Source organism: Diorhabda sublineata, chromosome 4 (assembly GCF_026230105.1).
Source record: "Diorhabda sublineata isolate icDioSubl1.1 chromosome 4, icDioSubl1.1, whole genome shotgun sequence".
NCBI classification, from domain to species: Eukaryota; Metazoa; Arthropoda; class Insecta; order Coleoptera; family Chrysomelidae; genus Diorhabda; species Diorhabda sublineata.
The window spans coordinates 34,789,390-34,808,724 of NC_079477.1; the positions used below are offsets into that span (position 1 = coordinate 34,789,390).

A 19,335-nucleotide genomic window follows, 5' to 3' on the forward strand; every position below is an offset into this window, starting at 1 on the left:
ATAATTATAAACTTAATCCGGTGAAAAGTCCATCCTAGAATACTTGCATTGAAGATTGTATGGAAAAATCCACTCAAACCTTATCCTTATTTTTATACTAAAACCCTTTTGGGGAACAGAACGTATAGAACAGATTTCTGTCTTCTGGTTATATTTTACAAAGCATAGCTCCTTTCATTCAAATCTTTTCTTTCCACTCGTTCCTTCTCCCGTAGTTTCCATCTATGTTCCTGTTTTCTTCATTCACTTCATTTTTCCCGCAGTTCTACAGCTACCAGGTGGGAGTTTCGACCACTGACACCGGACTACAAATTAAACCAACAACTCAACCTCAACTCTATCATCTGGGAATCCTTACTGAATACACTGTTTACACCACCACTAAACCAACACTCACAATTACACTGTAGTAGTGAAGGTATAACAGTTTGCCTTCAGTCTCTGAAGACGATAACTTTGTTATCGAAATGCGCGTCAGACAGTGTAATTGTGAATGTTTGTAGTGATAGTGTAAACAGTGTATTCAGTATGAATATCGCCAACGGTTTCAAAAATTCCAACTTATCTGGGAATCCAGTTAAGAGCTGCAACCACTCCGGATTTCCATAGATAAGTCCCAGCCCTATTTTTAATATATAAATACATCTGAGTTGTTTTTTAATTTATAACTACTTTTGGATACGCAGTTAATGCGAATTTAGATTTTTTTAATAAATTTATTTATTTATTGTTCTTAGCAATCAATATTAATTTGGATAATCGTGTCCGGGTTACAAACATCTAAATCAACACCAGAAGATTTTATTGTATATTTATTTAAAAATAAGTGACAAAAAAATTGAAAGTAAAAGACCCAATTTGAATTGAAGTTTTGCCCAAAGAATATTTTCAATAATTAGTGGTTACTGAACGCCTTCATAACATGATCAGATACTTGTTTCTCTAAATTGGCATTTGGAACAACTTTCCAGTTTAATGTGTATTCAGATATTGATATATAAATAGCTACACAAGAGCCGACAATGGCTGCAATATATGTGTTTTTGTTTAGTATTATATACGTTGCTATACATAAACCCAAATATGTTAAATATCTAGTGAAAAAAGCCACTTTTTTACGATTTTCTTCGGATGAATCTAAAAATGAAAAAATTGATTAAATAAATAACGTATAATTTCATTGTCTGACAACTTGTTAGAAGTTATTTTTCATTGGAATCGATATGGGTTATGGTAATCCAAGAGTAAAAAAAATATATACAACTGGCAAACATACAACGAAATATAGGCTGAAACTCTATAAATATTATACACCGTTCAGCCAAATTAACGCACTATTTCCATTATTAAACCATTAATTTTAATCACTATTGTAGAAAATACCGATAATTCAATAATTAATGTTAATATCATTGTTGTTATTATTGTCCTTCCTAGTATGTAATATCGAGTGGGACTAAAAATAAAACTGTCCAGGAGTTTCTTAAAATGCCAACGTTTCGATCTTTTATTTGATATTTATCAGGGCTAAAAATATATGGTACATTTTAAGCCAAACGTAGATGAAGAAAAACAAGTAAACAAAAAATTTTTAAATCAAAAGTAAAACAATAATTAGATAGTGTAACAATATAAATATCTATACATGTATACAGGGTGTTTCAAAAAAGGGAATCACGTCTCTAGATAGAAAACTTTTTCAATATTAGATTTATTAAGAAAAATTTCAAGTGAACCTCATTTATTAGTGATTATTATTAATTAGTAAGCATTATGTTAATTGAAATTTTTTATCACGTAAATGAGACCCTATCGATAAAACTGATACATTTGAAAAAATTGAGACTGACGGCTTCCGTTTATTCTAACTTTTCAGGTCTAATCAGTATGGGTACTAAGCTATTGGATGCCATAGTATGAAAGAAACAATAATTTGATGATCGTGTATTGCGTTTTTGGGACTCAAACTGTTTCTTGTTTCATACTAAGACACCCATAATTATTCAACTTTACATTTTACACGGCAATAGTATTTTCTCTAAGTTTGCCTTGGACAAATATCATTTATTGATAGTTGTGACGTTGATTCGATAATAATCACATTTCTGAAACCTTGTTATTTGTTAAATTAGATATTGTTTATCAAATTGTGAATACATCAATACAAGTTATTAACCTTAAGGAGTGTTTGGGAAACTCTAGTGCAGATGTGACTAGTTATGCAGAAAAGTTTCCTCAAAGTTGTCGAGAAATTGAGAATATGAGACTTAAAAAAATTAATTCTGGTAGATAAAGAACAACAAGAACCATTAATGAAGAAAATATGATTTTTAATTAAATTGATGAAAATCCAACAGTTAGCGTAAGGAATGTGGCAAGACGTCTTCTCCAAGCACTTAGAGGATACTTAAAGAGCAACAGATACATCCTTATCATTACGGACAAGGGCAAGAACTCTTGCCAGACGATCTACCAGTTAGAGTAGATTTTTGTCAAACATTACAAAAAAAGACCGCCTTCAATCCAAATTTTTGAAAATGTATTCTTTTCACGGACGAGGCCACTGTTACGCGACAAGGCAGTGTGTTTAATGAATTTTGTGCATTACTTTATCTTAAATATAAATGCCTCGATTTTTAGACCTTTCTTTATATGTATCTTATTTTAATTGTAATGGTTTTCTCAATACTATGGACATATCGACCTAATTACGGTCTTAATCAAATATTTTGGCCAAGTATAAAAGTATTTTTTACCTATGCAAAAATTATCCTTCCTAAAATATTGACTAGCACACTCAATGCACATATCAGGACCATCTCCAGTGCAACCAGCGCAGGATACATCACAATCTAAACATTTGTAACCCCCATTTGTATTAACACAAAATTGTAGAGGTGAACAAGGACTTTTTTTAGCTTCGCATTCGTTAATATCTATACAACCTCTTTCCTCATCTTTTATCCAACCAGATTTGCAAAATTTGCATCCTAAAACAATAAAATCAAATTATATGAAATATATATTATTAGAGCATAAAATTGACCTGCGGGTCCGGCTTCTTTACATCCTTCTAAACAGGATTCGTGGCAAGGGGAACATAATAATTTATTTTCATCCTTGTATGATTTATAATAATCATTTGCGCAACTATCGCAAAAATCTCCGCCATAACCAATGTCACAATGACATTTGCCGTCCCCCTTTCTAGTTCCAGAACCTTTACATTTACCATTTTTGTTGCAAATGTTATCTGGGAAACCAGGACATGGAGTACAGTCTTTTCCATAATGTAAACTTGGGCAACAAACCTTGAATAAAAGTTTTATAAATTGCCTTACTAAGTTTTGAATTATTGAAATAATATTGACGTATTTTATAAATGAAAAAACGTAAACCTTGGAATCTTCTATACATATGGCTTTGAATAAATCCGGCTCTGTGAATTGTTTTGTAAACCACCATTCTTCTAGACTTTCTTCCAATTCTTCTAAAAGTTGATAACATTGATCTTTGTCGTCTTTAAGTTCGGAGCACAATTTCTCAAGAATTTCTATAAAACGCACTTCACTGGTAGCGTAGCTGCCCAATTTTTCTTCTTCCCAAGCAGTATCACCACCTTCAAATTTGTAATTTGTTGTACGATCTATGCCCTATTTAAAAAATAGTTGATAAAAAAATTAGTACCACTGCGAAAAACAAGAATTTAGAGCACATATTTTTGAAAGCTTCTTAATATCATATTACCTTATCACTATTTAAATATGATATATTTTTGTACAAAACCCATTAATCTGAGCATTTCAATAGTATAATAAAAGTATATGAATACAAGTATAATTTGTGTAGGTCTTTTTTATCATTGAGAGCTTCCTCGTTCCTTTGTATGTGAACCATTTCAAAAAATTATCTTCTTGAGTGTTTCAGATTTTAGTTTAGTAAAATATTTATTGAAATAATTCGACAGTTGTTGTACATATGGCAAGTGAAAGTGTTTTACGTTTTGATGTTTAGTTTTTGTCTTGTCAACTAGTCAAGAATGACTTCACTCATTTTTCAAGACTAAAAACTATTGCAGTTACAGAAGACAAACTCAAGAGCTATGAGAAAAACGTGAAATGTCTTCATGAAGAATTAGAGAAATGTAGAGAAAAACATTGGAATTGCGAGAGCACAGTCATCAGAAGAGGTCCAAATAGACTGGACAACGAATGTAAGTCACAGAAACATGTATTTATAGAGGAATATATCCAGATATGAACCTCGGTCAAAATTAAACTAAAATAGATTACTTTTTAAATTTTTTTACAGATTACATTGCTGATATAATTATGCGTGAGACTAATCATTGTGCAGCAGAAAAAACAAAAAGCTGGAAGGATCTTGACAGGTCAAAGTTTTACGTATTTTTAACATTTAATTTACTTATGCCAAGGAATAAAAAATTATCTTACAATGAATATTGTTCCACTGATCCATTATGAGATGGGCTATATTCTGGATTTTAATGTATACATTTGGATACAGTACTACAAAGGTAATTTTTATAAAAGCCCTTCATTATCTCTTTTTTTACTTGACAGAAAAACTAACACCTGTGGGACAGTACGCCAGATCGTAAAGATATGCCAGGCTAAAAAGAAAAACTACATATCTTGGAAAAGTAGTGGAAGCCTATTAGCTTTAAAATGGAAAGACCACCAAGATGTAACTCTGAAAACAAAATAACCCCATGTGAACTGGATAGAAAAACAAGACAAAATATAAAAAAAACATTGTATAGTGGACTACAATAAAAATATGGGGGCTGTTGTCTGGTCAGACATGTTAATCAGCAGCATAGACTCTATGAGAAAAAGTAGAAATGGTTTCATTTGAATGTTGTTCGTCGGTTGTATAGTCAGTTGGGTTCAAAGACAGCATTTTAATGCTGATAAAACCATGAATAATTGAAACAACTCATTTACCCACTGGTCTACCATGGTAGAAAAGATCCTATCATATGACTATGACCCAAACAGTTTCTGAACAACAATGAACGTGATCTGGGGTAGGTTCTAAACATTTAGATATTTTCATTTCGCCATCAGTTTATTTTTTTTTTTTTTATTTCCAATAATCGATTTTTTATTTGTTCATGTGTATTCTATTCTCAAAGAAAATACTTTAAATTTTTCAATAAAGCAAATTTTCAAGTCCAGACAGGTCCTAGCTATATAAGTTCCATAACAAAATAATGCAAAGTGTGCTTGCTTGGCATATACGTGGTCTTATGTAGAGAATAAAGTGTGTATACGCAAAGATACATGTGGCTGTTTAGAACAACGCCGTGTGTTTACTCATGTATACATGGCAAAGTTAAAGCAAGTAATAAATTTAAAGTTTAGAGGACCTTTCTGTGTCTTTAACAAAATACATTTATGTATATATTGAGTCTCTTTCAGATGAAATTGGTTTTTTACAGATAAAAATATTAACCCGCGGATTAAGAAAGGCTCTAGACAAAAACCATTTGTCACAGTAGTTCCATACTTTACAATAATGTATTATTGTAAAAGTATTATGTGAATAATGAATTATTCACTACCACATTAAAACCCTGAACATGTTGAATAAAATGTTTATATATATTATGCATTATACTTACCTTTCTAAAACTTTCTATAAAAATCCTACATGCTTTACATGGTGGGTGCTTAGTTATATTTTTTGGAGTTTCTATATTATTATGGGCAACAATTCCTTTAAAAAGTATATAATAAAGTATTATAAATAATTGTAACCAACGTCGCATCTCTAGAAATTGAATAATTGTTCATATCCTAGTTTAATGAAGTTTACCTAGTAATTACCTGCATTAACCCTTAACTATTCAATTCATAGCTTAAAACCATCGATAATATTCGAATGAAAAAAGTTGTGCCAATTTATAAAATGGTGAGTACTGGACCATAGATAAAAGAATAATTAATTAGTATATTATTATACTTATGCCCTTGTTTATAGGCACTAACCTTGTTTATACATAACGCTAGACTCTTATTTATTGATTCGAAATACAGTGATTGTATTATAAATATTGGGGCGTTTCGGAAATTATAATCAGGGATCAACCGTATCACCTATCCTTATCAGTTGATTGCGAATCCTAGCCCAGAACGAGATTTTTATTATATTTTCCGCACATCGCGCTCATTTATTGTGGAAATTTCCAAAAACGGGACCTACAACTTATATTTTTATTACTTTAGTTTCGTGCTTCGATCTGTTTTTCTCTGTGTTCTAGACTTTAATTCCGTTGTCTAATAGATTCTAGATGTTTGATTATTATTACATATAGTTAATTAATTATATTAATTAACAAAAGTACTAAAAACCATAAGTCACATTAATAGGCCAATTAAGTTATTTTTGAAAATTAAGCATAGATAAACATGTAAGGTGAATACTGATTTCTAGAATTGAGCAAAAAGAGAAAACGAACCTGTCAAATCATCGGATTTACCCGATCATTCAGTTACTAAAATGACAGTGTATGTTATTCGGATTACTTTCCGAACATTCAGTTCATTCCCGGGGAAACGTAGGTAAATTGTTTCAGAAGGCAACAAGGAAAGTTAAAAAAGAAGAAATAAGAAACGTCAGACCTGAAAAATGACAAGTCGAGATTTCTGGTTCATATTCTACATACCCTTTTATGGGAAACATAACCGCTAAGCGGTTGTTCACAGATTAGATTAGAAAGGAATAATAAAAGAACTTTCATACTAAAATCCTAAGAAGTGGGTAATATCAGTGATAAAAGAACCTCTAATTTTGCACACCTTTTGAATTCAAAAAGCAAAACAATTGGAAAATGTCTTATGCCTCAAGTAAGCATTTTTTTGTTAAATTTTATTATAATTTATGAGATTAGTAAGTATATTATTAGTTTCGTATTTATTATTTCAGAAAGTATTTATGCTGCTCTTCCAAGAACTCAGCGGGGCCAACCACTTGTTTTGGGTGGGGATCCTAAAGGGAAAAACTTTTTATATACCAATGGAAACTCTGTTATTATTAGAAATATTGAGGTAAGTATGATCTAAGTATTTAGTGTTCTATTTTTCCTGAAAATTTTGAAGGAACGAAACGATCCATGATTCAGATTAAATTGTGAAGTTCAAGCAATGTAACTAAATAAGAAATATTTCTTCATGTAGCCACTTACAGAGTTCTATAAAATATACAATAACAATTATATTTGTGATACTTTATTCTAATGAGACACCCATTTTTTTTTTCAAACTCCCAATTTATTAATGTAAAAGTTTATACAAAAATATTTAGAATCTAAAAGGTCGATGGGTTTCAATCTATGCACTTCACCAAGGGAACATTTCCATAGCAAAAAGGTTTGGGTACACCTTAGTCTTTTTTCGTATTTATGTCTATATTTGTCAATATCTTCTGTGATGCTGGTAACTTTCAATTCTCTCTTTATTATTCTGTTGGGGATGTATCATGGAGTGGTTTCTAAGATCCTCAACACATTGTTTTGAAAGCGCTGTAGGATCTCTTGGTTTGAGTTACTAGCTGAGCCCCATAGCTGGATGTCACAGGTCCATATAGGCTTTTATACGGTTTTGTATGTAAGGAGCTTGTTTTCAAGGGACAAATGTGATTGTCTGTCAATCATCCAGTATATTTGCTGCAATTTGCTGTTTTCTTTTGGTGAAAATATGCCTTTTCTAAGTCAACTTTCTATCCAGATATATGCCTAGGTATTTGATTTGGTCTGTCTCTAGTAGTGGTTTCTTGTTTAGGAAGACATGTCAAGACGTGTACCTCTGCATGATTTAAATGTTATATGGGTGTATTTTGTCTTATTTGCTTCTATTTTCCATCTTTGTAACCATTTTTATGCCTTTTCATTGATGCTTCTGGTCCATTTTCTCAAAGTGTATCTTACCAAAAGTATTTGTTATACAGATCACATCATTTTTTGTGTTACTTGACACAGAGAATAATCCATTGCTTCTGTGGGTGTCAGTTTTTAGGGGAAATCTTTGGTGTCTTTGTTCTTAGTGTTTGTCATTCGGGATTTCCATTGTATATTTTTGGCATTATAATCTCTGCCACTTTTACTTTTATTTCAAAGAGCTCTTATGTAGTTAGTATATTCTGTGTTTTTATTGTTTTGTTTAGGCGGGAATACACTAATGATAAAATTAAAGTGCCTGTGTTGCTTTCTATTGCTACACTGGTGGCTTGTATGTATTCTTTATTGTAGCCTATTTATTATTGAAGTGTGTTTTTGCAATAACAAATACATCATTGTTTTGGCTGGTAATGAATGTTTTGTTGTCATGAGTGTGGCAACTCATGTTGTTTTCATTCTAATCCACTGTCTCAAGGGATTGTATTGTGTTCATTTTGAGAATTTTGTCACTAGTATTGTAATGAGATACATGATCATCCCCATCTATGAAATTAACTCTGTTATCACTATTTTTAATTCTGTGAGGTCGTTAGAATGTTGAATATTTACTGCTGCCTTGGAATTATTCACTGTATTTATTTGATTTTGGGATGTCACAGCTTGTGCATGTAGTACCTGGGTTTATAGAGCAAGGCAGTCTGTTGTTCATTTTTCTCTTAGTTTTGTTTTCTCTCTTTGTATGTTCTGCGTCCTCTGTAGTTTACAGGATGATTTTCCAACACTTACACATTTTACTGCATTGTCCTTTATATTTTGGGACACTCCACTTCAAAGATTTCTAGTGATTTTGATATTATTAAAGCTTGTAAAAATTTGTAATCTCATGGAATTCAATATTCAAATTGACTTTGGTAGAAATATTGATTAATTGAAATATTTATTCTGGTTACTATAGGAATTTTTATTAATTTTTGATTGGTTTGATTTTGAATGACGTTGAATTTTTATAGGTTAGATAAGGATAAGTTTTAGTGAATGATGTTTAATATTGATTGGTAAATTTATGGATAATTGAATTTCAATAGGTTAGATCGTTATGAATGTAGTTGAATATTCATTGGCTATAATATAAATGACAATACATTTTATAGGTTAGGTCGTTATAAGTGAAGTAGAAATTTATAGGTTAGGTGAGGTTAGTTGGTTGCTAATGGCATTGAATTTTCATAGAATTTGTTTTTACGAAGTCTAAAAGATATGCATAAATTACACTAAGGTTATTTAAATCAGTTTTCTTATTAATGCATTGATAATTTTGGGCAATATATGTTGTTTCTAAAAATAAACGTTTTTTGTAGTTTTTTTCGGTTGTCAAAACTTTGGCAGATTTATAATTCATATTGTGATTGACATGAGTCACTAAAGAACATCTATCAGGATATAATCTGCTATCACTGTTGTGAGAAGTTATTTGCCTGATCAGTGACCTTTAAATAAGGTATTTCATATACTATGTCAGGCAATTTATTGATTGGTGTTTTATATTTTACTTTAGTGAAAATAGATTAATATTAAGTGTTTGACTGTATGCTATTTTAATATTGTGTTGTTTAAAGATTCCAGAAAGTTTAGGAGTAACTGATTTTATATATGGTAAAGGTGTAAAAATATATAGAGTAGAAATGACGTTTGAAAATGATGATTCAATGTTCCTGTCAATGTCAAATGAACTATTTAAAATTCGTTTCAAAATATATGGAGGATATGAGTTTTCATAAAAAAGGTTTCTAAAGAATTTTAATGTTTTTTTTCATGAAAAATTGGATTAGAAAGTGATTGCAAATTATATCCCAATAGGTGTTCTTTAGCCACAAAAAATAGTTTATTACTATATTCATGGATTATATCTAATATAACTCACACTGCCCAATGTATTAGTACAGTCTATTTTTTCAGAATCCATCAATTGCCGACGTTTACACTGAACATTCTTGCCAAGTAAATGTTGCTAAATACTCTCCTAGTGGTTTTTACATAGCTTCAGGGGGTAAGTAAAATTTGCTAATTATCTTAAAACTTTAATAGTTACCATCAAATGTTTAATACAAGTTATATAGTTGGTTTTGAAATACAACTAAGACATGTTAAAATGATATCAAATAAAGTATATTTCATCTTAATTTTGTCGAACAATGAAAATCTTTCTCAAATTCACATTGATTTTGGTCTTGTGTCAGTTTTGGTAAGAATATTGAATGCAGTAACATCAATAAATATAATTTTTAGTGTGTGTAATTTGTAAAATTAATATAATATCTTAGAAATGTAATATTAATTTTTGTTCTTAAGAATCTTGAGATACGGCCGGTATTATGGTAGTATCTACATTGTTGTCAGATCTTTCCCTTTTCCGGAAAAGTAATGAACTTTGTTATTTCAAATGGATCACCCTGTATATTTTGCGTTTTTAGAACTCCCCGCACACATTTTAAGTACATTTTGTTTTATAAGTAGGTAGAAGTAGTAAATCTTTTTATATATTTGTTTAGATCAATCTGGTAAAATAAGAATTTGGGATACAGTCAATAAAGAACACATTCTCAAAAATGAGTTTCATCCGATCGGGGGACCTATTAAGGACATTGCTTGGTCTCCGGATAATCAGAGAATGGTGGTAGTTGGAGAAGGACGTGAACGATTTGGACATGTCTTTATGTCTGAAACTGGAACATCTGTTGGTGAAATTTCTGGTCAGTCTAAACCAATCAATTCCTGTGATTTTCGACCATCAAGACCTTTTAGGCTTATCACTGGATCCGAAGATAACACTGTTGCAGTTTTTGAGGGGCCACCATTCAAATTTAAAATGACAAAACAGGTAATAGATTTGTTTTTCTCATACAAAAAGTTTTAGGAGCTCTTGGAAATAGTATGTTATTTCAAAGAATAATATGAAAATATGATTTCGATTCCTACATATTATATATGATTAAATTCTATTTTTTTAGGAACATACACGATTTGTTCAAGCTGTTAGGTATTCACCTTCAGGCAATTTGTTTGCTTCAGCAGGATTCGATGGTAAAGTTTATCTCTATGATGGTGCTTCTTCAGATCTAGTCGGAGAAGTAGGAGCTCCAGCTCATTCTGGAGGAGTCTACGGAGTAGCTTGGAGTCCTGATGGCAAACAGTTACTGACTGCGAGTGGGGACAAGACAGCAAAACTTTGGGATGTAGAAACTAGACAAGTCGTATCTCAATTTATATTAGGTAGTACAGTTGACGATCAACAAGTAAGTTTAAAATGTTTATTTCATGTTTGTTCACAATGTTTTTATAACACACTGAACAAGCCCAGATCTACATGCTATTGAAAAATCTCATGCGAAGGTTTTGAGATATGGCAACATCGATGTGAATATGTTAAATATAACATTGCCATCATAAAATTTGACATTTTTAATGCTGAACGTGGTACATAAGGTTTGCCAGAAGTGTTTGAGAAAATCAGTGACAATGTGAGCTCTCACACATCAGTTTAAACAAACACGTTTTTGAACAGTGAAAATATTGAATAGACAGTTCTTCAAGTCAAAAATAAACTGCAAGGTCAATGTTTTTCTACAGCTGAAGAAACGGTTGATGCGTTCAAATCACATGTTTTGGAGGTACCTCAATCCGAGTGGAAAAATTGCTTCGACAATTGGTTCATGTGTATGCAAAAGATTATTGATCTTAATGGAGAATATTTTGAAGATCAATAGAGCCATATCCAATTATAAATATTTGTTTTTATTTGTCTATCTCAAAACTTAAATAGCATCCCTCATAATGCATTGCATTTTCTAGTAAAAGTGTCACTTAATATCGCAACTAAACTTTTTGTCGCTGTTTTCTCTTAAATCTCGCTTCCGTTCCGTTTTCAATTTATATTATTTGTTTTCTTCTCGAAGAAGTGCTAGTAGAACTAATCTTAAGTATATTTTTTCTATATAAAACAAATCCTCTTGTTGTACATATCCAAAGTTTTCACAATCTCATAAATGTAAGATAAGTATTTTTATTAAAAACGAATATTTTGTTATGTCATTGATAACTTGGGGATTTCAGGTTTCTTGTTTGTGGCAAGGAAATTATCTTCTAACAGTGTCTTTGAGAGGATTCATCAACTACTTAGATGTTAACGATCCAAACAAACCATTAAGGTAAGAAAAATAGCTAATATAATGACAAGAATAAAAAATATATAAAAGAAAATTCATTATGACATCTGTATGCTAAAAGGTTCTGACTCATTTTCACATTCTGCTGGATGTCCTCATCACAAACTTTGAAATGGCTCCTTTTAACTAAGCCAGAAAACCGAAAAAACAGTCATTCGAAGAGAAAAAAAGCATTCATAGTTTTTTTTACTAGGAGGTAATGTAAGATTTTCACCTCGGAATTCTACATAATTCTCCTTGTACAACAACCACTGAGGTTTATAAACAGTACAAAAAACTGTCTGTGTTGCATTGTTTTTTAAGTGGAGAAAATATTTTTGAGGTCGGTTTTAGAGTATCATGATGACTTCTCTAGAAAAATCGACCATATTTGATGGGTTTGTGGAGTTTAAGCGTGGATATTCAAGCACCAATAACGATCTGGATGTCTAAACAAACGGCTACAACAGAGTGGCGAAAATAGAGATGAAAAACCACAAAGTGAAATTAAGTCAATGATAATAACCATTCCCCTAATACCAATCGTACAATTCAAAATTTTCACAGTTGCAGAATTACAATAATTATAGTAGAGAATAAGTAATTTTTTATTGTTATGAATGCAAAAAAATGTAGAAAATTGTCTATTAAATTATTAATTAATTAATAAAATTAAGTCTATTTAACAGATTTGGTTTACCTTCAGAGATTAAATTCAATATCTTTAAATATTTTCCACTGATTCTGTCGAATATAAAGTTCTCAACCTCGCCTTGTTAATTAAATAGTCTAGTAAAAAATCACTAGTGATTTAATTTATCTCATAGATATACCCTTTATTTCTTAACTTAATTGAATTTCTTGAAGAACACAATCAATTCTTTCATAATGAAATAGTCTACAGACTTATAATAGTTGTTTCTATTGATTTTATAGAATAGTCAAGGGACACAATAAACCTATTACCGCACTAACACTTAGTGAGGACAGAACAACGATGTACACTGCTTCGCATGACGGCAACGTTACAAATTGGAACGCAGAAACTGGAGAAAATGACAGGGTAGAAGGTACTGGGCATGGAAATCAAATCAACGGTATGAGAGTTTGTGAAGGAACACTATATACATGTGGAATTGATGATAGCTTGAAACAAATTGATCTTGAAGGTTTGATTTTATTAGATTTGTGAAATGAGCTCTACTGATATTGGTCAAATTCATTTTTTATAGGTAATACATACAAACCCGAGCATCTGAAATTAGCTTCTCAACCAAGAGGAATGGACATATTGAAAGAAGAAAACATTGTTGTAGTTGGTAGTGTTAATGAAATTACTGTATCAAAAGATAATCAAAAACTTAGTGCATTGAAAGTTGATTATGAACCTTCCAGTGTTAGTTGCTCACCCAGAGGTTAGTAAAATCTTATTTTAAATGTTTTTTTCACTGGCATTATGAGAGCAATTTTGTGGAAAGTTATGTACTGTCAGCCCAAATATATTCAATTGTTGTTTTACTCTTCTTTATCCATTCATAAAGTTTCAGTTTTCCTTTAAATTTATTAGTCTTTTGCGCCATAAGTATTATTTCACTCGAAGAATCGTCTTGTATACCATTTATGATGTATTGAAAGACAACTTCTTGTTCTGTATATGCTCAGCTAGCAATTTCTCGCATCTTGACCATGTCTTGTGGATTGCTTTAAAGTAAATCTTTATTTAAAACTTCATTGTTCAGTCAATTTTCATCTTACATTATTGTGAGAATTATAACGACTTTAATTTATGTGTGTGGTGCTGCCAGTGATAATAGGAAATACATAGAAGTAAAATAATACCAGTTTACAATATTACAATTATCATCCTATCTGATTTTTTGCGAATTTAACCAATGCTCTCAATAGATACTGTTAAAATAATTAATCTTGATTTAATAGGTCACGTAGCTGTAGGAGGGAACATGGATAATAAAGTCCATATATACGAACTAAAAGACAATAAATTGGAACCCTTGACTGAATTGAGTCATTTAGGACCAGTTATTGATGTAGCTTACTCTCCTAATGATAAATATCTAGTTGCAAGTGATGGTCATAGGAAAGTGGTACTATATAGTACTGAAGATTATAAGGTATGTTTGCGTATTATACTTTCAGCCCTCTATATTAATAGCTCTGTAAATATGTGTGGAATCTCAATTTTTTTTGTGTTGACTACACAGTTTATAGAAATAAAAGTGGATAAACCTTAAACTCTAGCGTTTGTGGATAAAGTTGATATTTAAAATCGTTTAATAAACTAACCTCCAATGTTCGTCGATAGTATGTACTAGACAGTCGACAGGTTTTAAGTTTAAGATTCTGGTAGTTAATCCCTCACGCATTCTAAGGTTAAAAATTTATGTACTGTTCTTCACACTCTGAATATTTGAAGCGTACGGGTACTTAAACTACCTAACAATCAAATATCTAACGACTTGACGATTTCTCGTTTGGAATCAAATTTAAATATTACATATTCTTCTGGTTAGGAGAATTATTTTTATCCTTGTTGCTTATTTCAAATCTGTTCGTCATCTTCTGTGAGTTTATTATCTCATTGAGATAATAAACCATTGATCATTGAGAAATACACTAAGTACACTGTTAACACTTTTCACACTTAAGATTTTTATTCAGCACAGCATGACTTCACACTTCACTGGTTCGTTTTTTTTTATTCACGCCCCTTCATTGTTAAGAAAGTGACATTCGAACCCACGATGGGTCTCGTTTTTATATCCCGATATTAATAGGGCTTCCAATGTTTAGCAATCTTCTAGAGCGTGCTCTGGTATGTTCCATCATGATCAGAAATGTTAGCGTACGTTTCTAACTGTTCTGGATCTCCCTTAATCGTACTTATTTCTGATTTTAATAATTTAATGATTTTAAAATCATGTAAGAATAAGCTGCTTTCAGTCTCTTAAAACTACAAGTTTATGAATATAAAATTGATACAGTAATTGTTGTAATTATGTTTCATTATTCATATTGATTATATTTTTAATGCTTCTATTGGATTACATAGTCTGTAAGTAAATAAATTATTTATTTAATGATATTTGTATATCTCTGATTACGAAATTTTACTGACATGTATTTAGAATACTATTTATTTATGGGACTTATTTCGTTATTTTTTAGAATCTTCTTGATTTCCAAATCATTACGGCATAAAAGTTATTTCTGACACATTTTGTTGCAAATAATCTTTTTAATGAAATAAATAAATCATTTTTTGTGCTATTTCTTCATACATCATTCTCTTATTTTGATACTGTGGTTTCTGTGCTGCTAAAAGTTCAGACACATGGGATAATCAAAGAGTGGAGATTTGTACATTGGTCTTCCACTGAAAGTTTGTAATTAAAATGTGTCTCGTTTTTATATTGATATTTCTATATTACACAAAATATTTTCCACTACCTTATATGTTTATATATTTTTTCAGCTTGCCAATAATAAAGAATGGGGATTCCATAACGCTCGAGTGAACTGTGTAGCATGGTCACCAGATTCTGAGTTAGTAGCCAGTGGTAGTTTAGATACAAGTATTATCATATGGCATGTAGAGAAGCCTACCAAACATATTGTTATTAAAAGTAAGTATATTATGAGTTTTTAGATCCAAACAGTGAGTTGCAGTTCATTCCAAGTAAACGAAAGTGGAATTGGCCGAGAATTCAAAAGAACAAAAAAATATTTAAAACTATTTTATATTCTTACATTTTATTCCCAAAACAAATAGATGCAGGAAAAAATTAAACATTATGATTATTATTTTTTTTTAATAAATTTGATGGAAAACATTATAGGTATAAAATGTTATATGATTCCTAATAAAAGCTGGAAATGACCACCGCTACCTTTTTTACTTACAAGCTTCAGAAAGTAGGCTGTTGTCACTTTAACTTTGATAGTTACCAATCGAAATTTACATATAAGCTTTTAGATTGCTATTTTTGCGTTATCTTTGTATTGTAACATGTATACAAACGCTCAAATGGCAGACATGCATATTGTGTATGGATTGGCAAATGGTAATTCTCGACATGCTACACGTCTTTATGATGGAAAATATACTCAACGAATGACACTTCATAATTCCGTTTTTGCACGTAATCACAAACGCTTATCCAAAAGTTGAAAAGTAATTCTGGTCGTTTCCGGATAGTTTTATCTAGAGATTTTCCTCAACGAGTTAGATTTTGAGAATAATTAACACACGAAATGCGACAAAATCCTCAATTTTTAATTAATGAATAGTTTCCGGACAAGGTACATTATCCTAGAATATCTATCATAAATTTTCACAATAATCACTTATGGGCAGACATATCCCAACCGTTGGCGTTGGATTGGTCAAGGAGGGCCCCAGCATTGGCCTTAAATCATTAGTTTGCATGACACCCATAGTTGATATCAACTATTTGAAGAATCATATTCAAATAACGTGTGACACCTTAAGAAATACACCTCAAATCTTTGAACGTGTACAGCAATCTATAACATAGGCTACATTCATGTATTTTGGCTAGAGGTGATTATTTCCAGCATTTATTATGCCTCTTATTACATTTTATATTTACAGGAAAACTCAATCTTAGTCACCACCTTTTAAGAATATCTCGCAAAGGGATGGGCTAAGGAAACTTTGTTATAGGAAACATCCATTTTAATTTAATACGAGCAACCACCTCCTGAATTTTGTCGTGTGAATTTAGAAATACGATTCCAAAAATTTCAACTTACCCCCAAACTGTTTTTATTTTAGATGCTCATGCTCAAAATCAAGTGACGAGACTTGCCTGGGTAGACAACACCACCCTCGTTTCTGTAGGACAAGACTGTAATACCAAACTGTGGACTATCACACCATTCTAGTATTTTTGAAATGCCTCAAGAGCTCGCGAGTGATGTGTATTTACTAATTAAAAATTATCTTATTATTTTATTTATACTTCCGCTTTATTGCATTTATTGGCGCTTTTTTGTTATCTATTTTAATAGTTTCGAGGCTTTGCACAATTAATTATAATATTTCAAAAACAATTTACAATATATGGATAAGCTAGTACCAAAACTATCTCGCGTATTATCAAAACAGCGCAAGATGAAACCTAATTTTCTACAGTTTTCCAAAAATGTCATTGGGATTTTAATTTTGAATTTTAAAAATATTTTTCTACGAAGTTTTCATAAGAAAAGAACTTCTTTTTTTTATAATTGGAAAAATGCAATTTGTACTATTATAATAGATGGCGAAAAGTTTACTGTTAATCCATATCTAATTTATTATTTTTAATTTCATATTAAAGTTTGATTTTTAAAAATTGTGCCAGTGTAATTAATATATATTTGAAAAAGTAACATCTTATTTCCGGTCAATTTTTAAAGTATTTGTGAATATTTTTTATTAACAATGGAATGTATTAAATATCGAATAAGATGTGAATATTCGCTAAACGAATGTATGTTTTATTAGGAGTGTCCATGAATTAATTATAAAAGCTTTATAAATCTATAAATAAAATTGTATTTCTTCTATACCTGGAAATTTTAACAGTTTATCCTACACATAGCCTCATTTTGTTCTTATATACCAGTTAAACCTATCTGTATCGTAGAAATGTAAAATCTGGGTAGGTTTTTGAACAGATAAAGGTTTTGTTAGCTAAGATTAAATTATTATCTGTTGGTATATGATTGTGGGTATATCAATGGAGGTAGCGAAGTATTTCATGAAGAAAAGGAAAACTCTAAAAACAGTAAATAGGTGGGTATGTATGTAGTCTTGCAATAAAATAGCAACATACATATCAAGATATAATAACTGAAATAAAAGCGACAAAATGTTTAAAGTACCTAGATGTAATTATAGATGAAAATTTAAAATGGGACATATATTGATAACATCACGAAAACTTTAATACTTTTCAAGTTTAAATATCTCTTTAATATCCTAGACAAAAATTACCTCAAAACCATTTACTACTCTCTTGTAGAATCTAGAATCCAATATGGCTTCTTGGACTGGGATGGAATGTACTATACGCATCTAAGACAACTTGATGAGTTGAAAAAATATCTTTGAAATTATGTATAATAAACCCAACTTTATTCATCTAATCTATTATTCAAGGAAGCAAATCTGCTAGATATATGGTCAATTCATATATATATATATATATATATATATATATATATATATATATATATATATATATATATATATATATATATATATATAATTTAATAGTCTATATTTACAAAAATAAACTCATACTATGTAATATTGACCATAACTATAATACAAAGTCAAAAAGTAGTTCTAATGTACAAACTATCAGATCAACTAAATCTTTCAGTCAAAGATGTCATCACTATTTTGCAGCAAACCTATATAGTTACTTGCCTCAAATGTATAAGATTATTTAAAAATTATTTATTTCGTAGATTATATGGAAAGTATGTTTAAAAAACTTCTCTTAAATACTGATCAAAGTGAACTTCATAAAGGGAGGGAAGGAAGAAAAAATAATTTTCAATGTTAATGCTGTTAGGTTTTTATTTATGGGATTAGATTTTGTATGATTGAATATTAAAAAGTTATATCACAATCAAAGTATTCCTAATATTTGAATATTGTATATTGAAATAATTTGTAATATTTCTGGCAAATAAACATCATTATTAAAAAAAAATGAACATTGACCATATTTTCGGGAAGTGTTCTAATTATTTTTTTATTTTAGTTGTCTTATTTTTACATAATTTATCACACTAAACCGTCGTAAAACTGTTGCTTTAAGTTCTATAGGTTTGCAGGAAAGTAGCATATACCATCATAAAATTTACTATATGATTGGAAGGAAGTATGAATTCTAATTGTTTGGTAAAATTATTTCCAAAAATAGTTGTCACAATCTTCATTAAACTACAGAATGAGGTCTTCTCCAATGATATGAACCTGTTTACATTAGATATATTAAACAAATCAAAACCACGATCGAAACTTATATATTAGAGGACTATACACAAGAGAATAATTCAGCTAGCACGACTTTTTAGCCAAGTTGGCTGACGGGTTGACATTATTCATATGAAATAAATGTCATGAAAAGATATGACTTTGGAATAGATATATTTAAAATAACAAATGAAACTCAC

At 30.4% G+C, this 19,335-nt stretch overlaps 3 protein-coding genes across 3 annotated transcripts in view; 2 read left to right on the top strand and 1 right to left on the bottom strand.

Annotated features, from left to right (window-relative positions):
- The window catches only part of LOC130442780 (eukaryotic translation initiation factor 5A), a 209,715-nt gene that overhangs the window by 146,151 nt on the left and 44,229 nt on the right, over positions 1-19,335 (top strand). The window lies entirely within an intron of this gene.
- On the bottom strand, positions 786-6,136 carry LOC130442775 (cysteine-rich with EGF-like domain protein 2). Its single transcript, XM_056777126.1, has 6 exons — positions 5,853-6,136; positions 5,648-5,796; positions 3,399-3,653; positions 3,047-3,311; positions 2,757-2,990; positions 786-1,137 (listed from the first exon to the last, which is right to left on the bottom strand). The coding sequence occupies exons 2-6, from the start codon at positions 5,792-5,794 to the stop codon at positions 896-898; spliced, it is 1,143 nt and encodes a 380-aa protein (XP_056633104.1). The 5' UTR covers positions 5,795-5,796; positions 5,853-6,136; the 3' UTR covers positions 786-895.
- LOC130442772 (actin-interacting protein 1) lies at positions 6,616-17,712 on the top strand. Its single transcript, XM_056777124.1, has 11 exons — positions 6,616-6,872; positions 6,952-7,073; positions 9,878-9,968; positions 10,471-10,799; positions 10,930-11,214; positions 12,032-12,126; positions 13,060-13,292; positions 13,356-13,538; positions 14,062-14,255; positions 15,617-15,767; positions 16,940-17,712. Exons 1-11 carry the CDS (start codon positions 6,857-6,859, stop codon positions 17,047-17,049), a joined length of 1,809 nt encoding a protein of 602 aa, XP_056633102.1. The 5' UTR covers positions 6,616-6,856; the 3' UTR covers positions 17,050-17,712.

What these genes read in the sequence shown, in the direction of transcription:
- LOC130442775 (XM_056777126.1), bottom strand. Translation starts at nt 5,794, where the DNA reads ATGCGACGTTGGTTACAATTATTTATAATACTTTATTATATACTTTTT. An exon ending in TTATAGAAAGTTTTAGAAAG is followed by an intron (nt 3,654 to 5,647) that starts GTAAGTATAATG and finishes TTTTTTAAATAG; the next exon opens with GGCATAGATCGTACAACAAA. An exon ending in TATGTATAGAAGATTCCAAG is followed by an intron (nt 3,312 to 3,398) that starts GTTTACGTTTTT and finishes CTTTTATTCAAG; the next exon opens with GTTTGTTGCCCAAGTTTACA.
- LOC130442772 (XM_056777124.1), top strand. An exon ending in TTTTTACATAGCTTCAGGGG is followed by an intron (nt 9,969 to 10,470) that starts GTAAGTAAAATT and finishes ATATTTGTTTAG; the next exon opens with ATCAATCTGGTAAAATAAGA. An exon ending in TGTTAGTTGCTCACCCAGAG is followed by an intron (nt 13,539 to 14,061) that starts GTTAGTAAAATC and finishes TTGATTTAATAG; the next exon opens with GTCACGTAGCTGTAGGAGGG.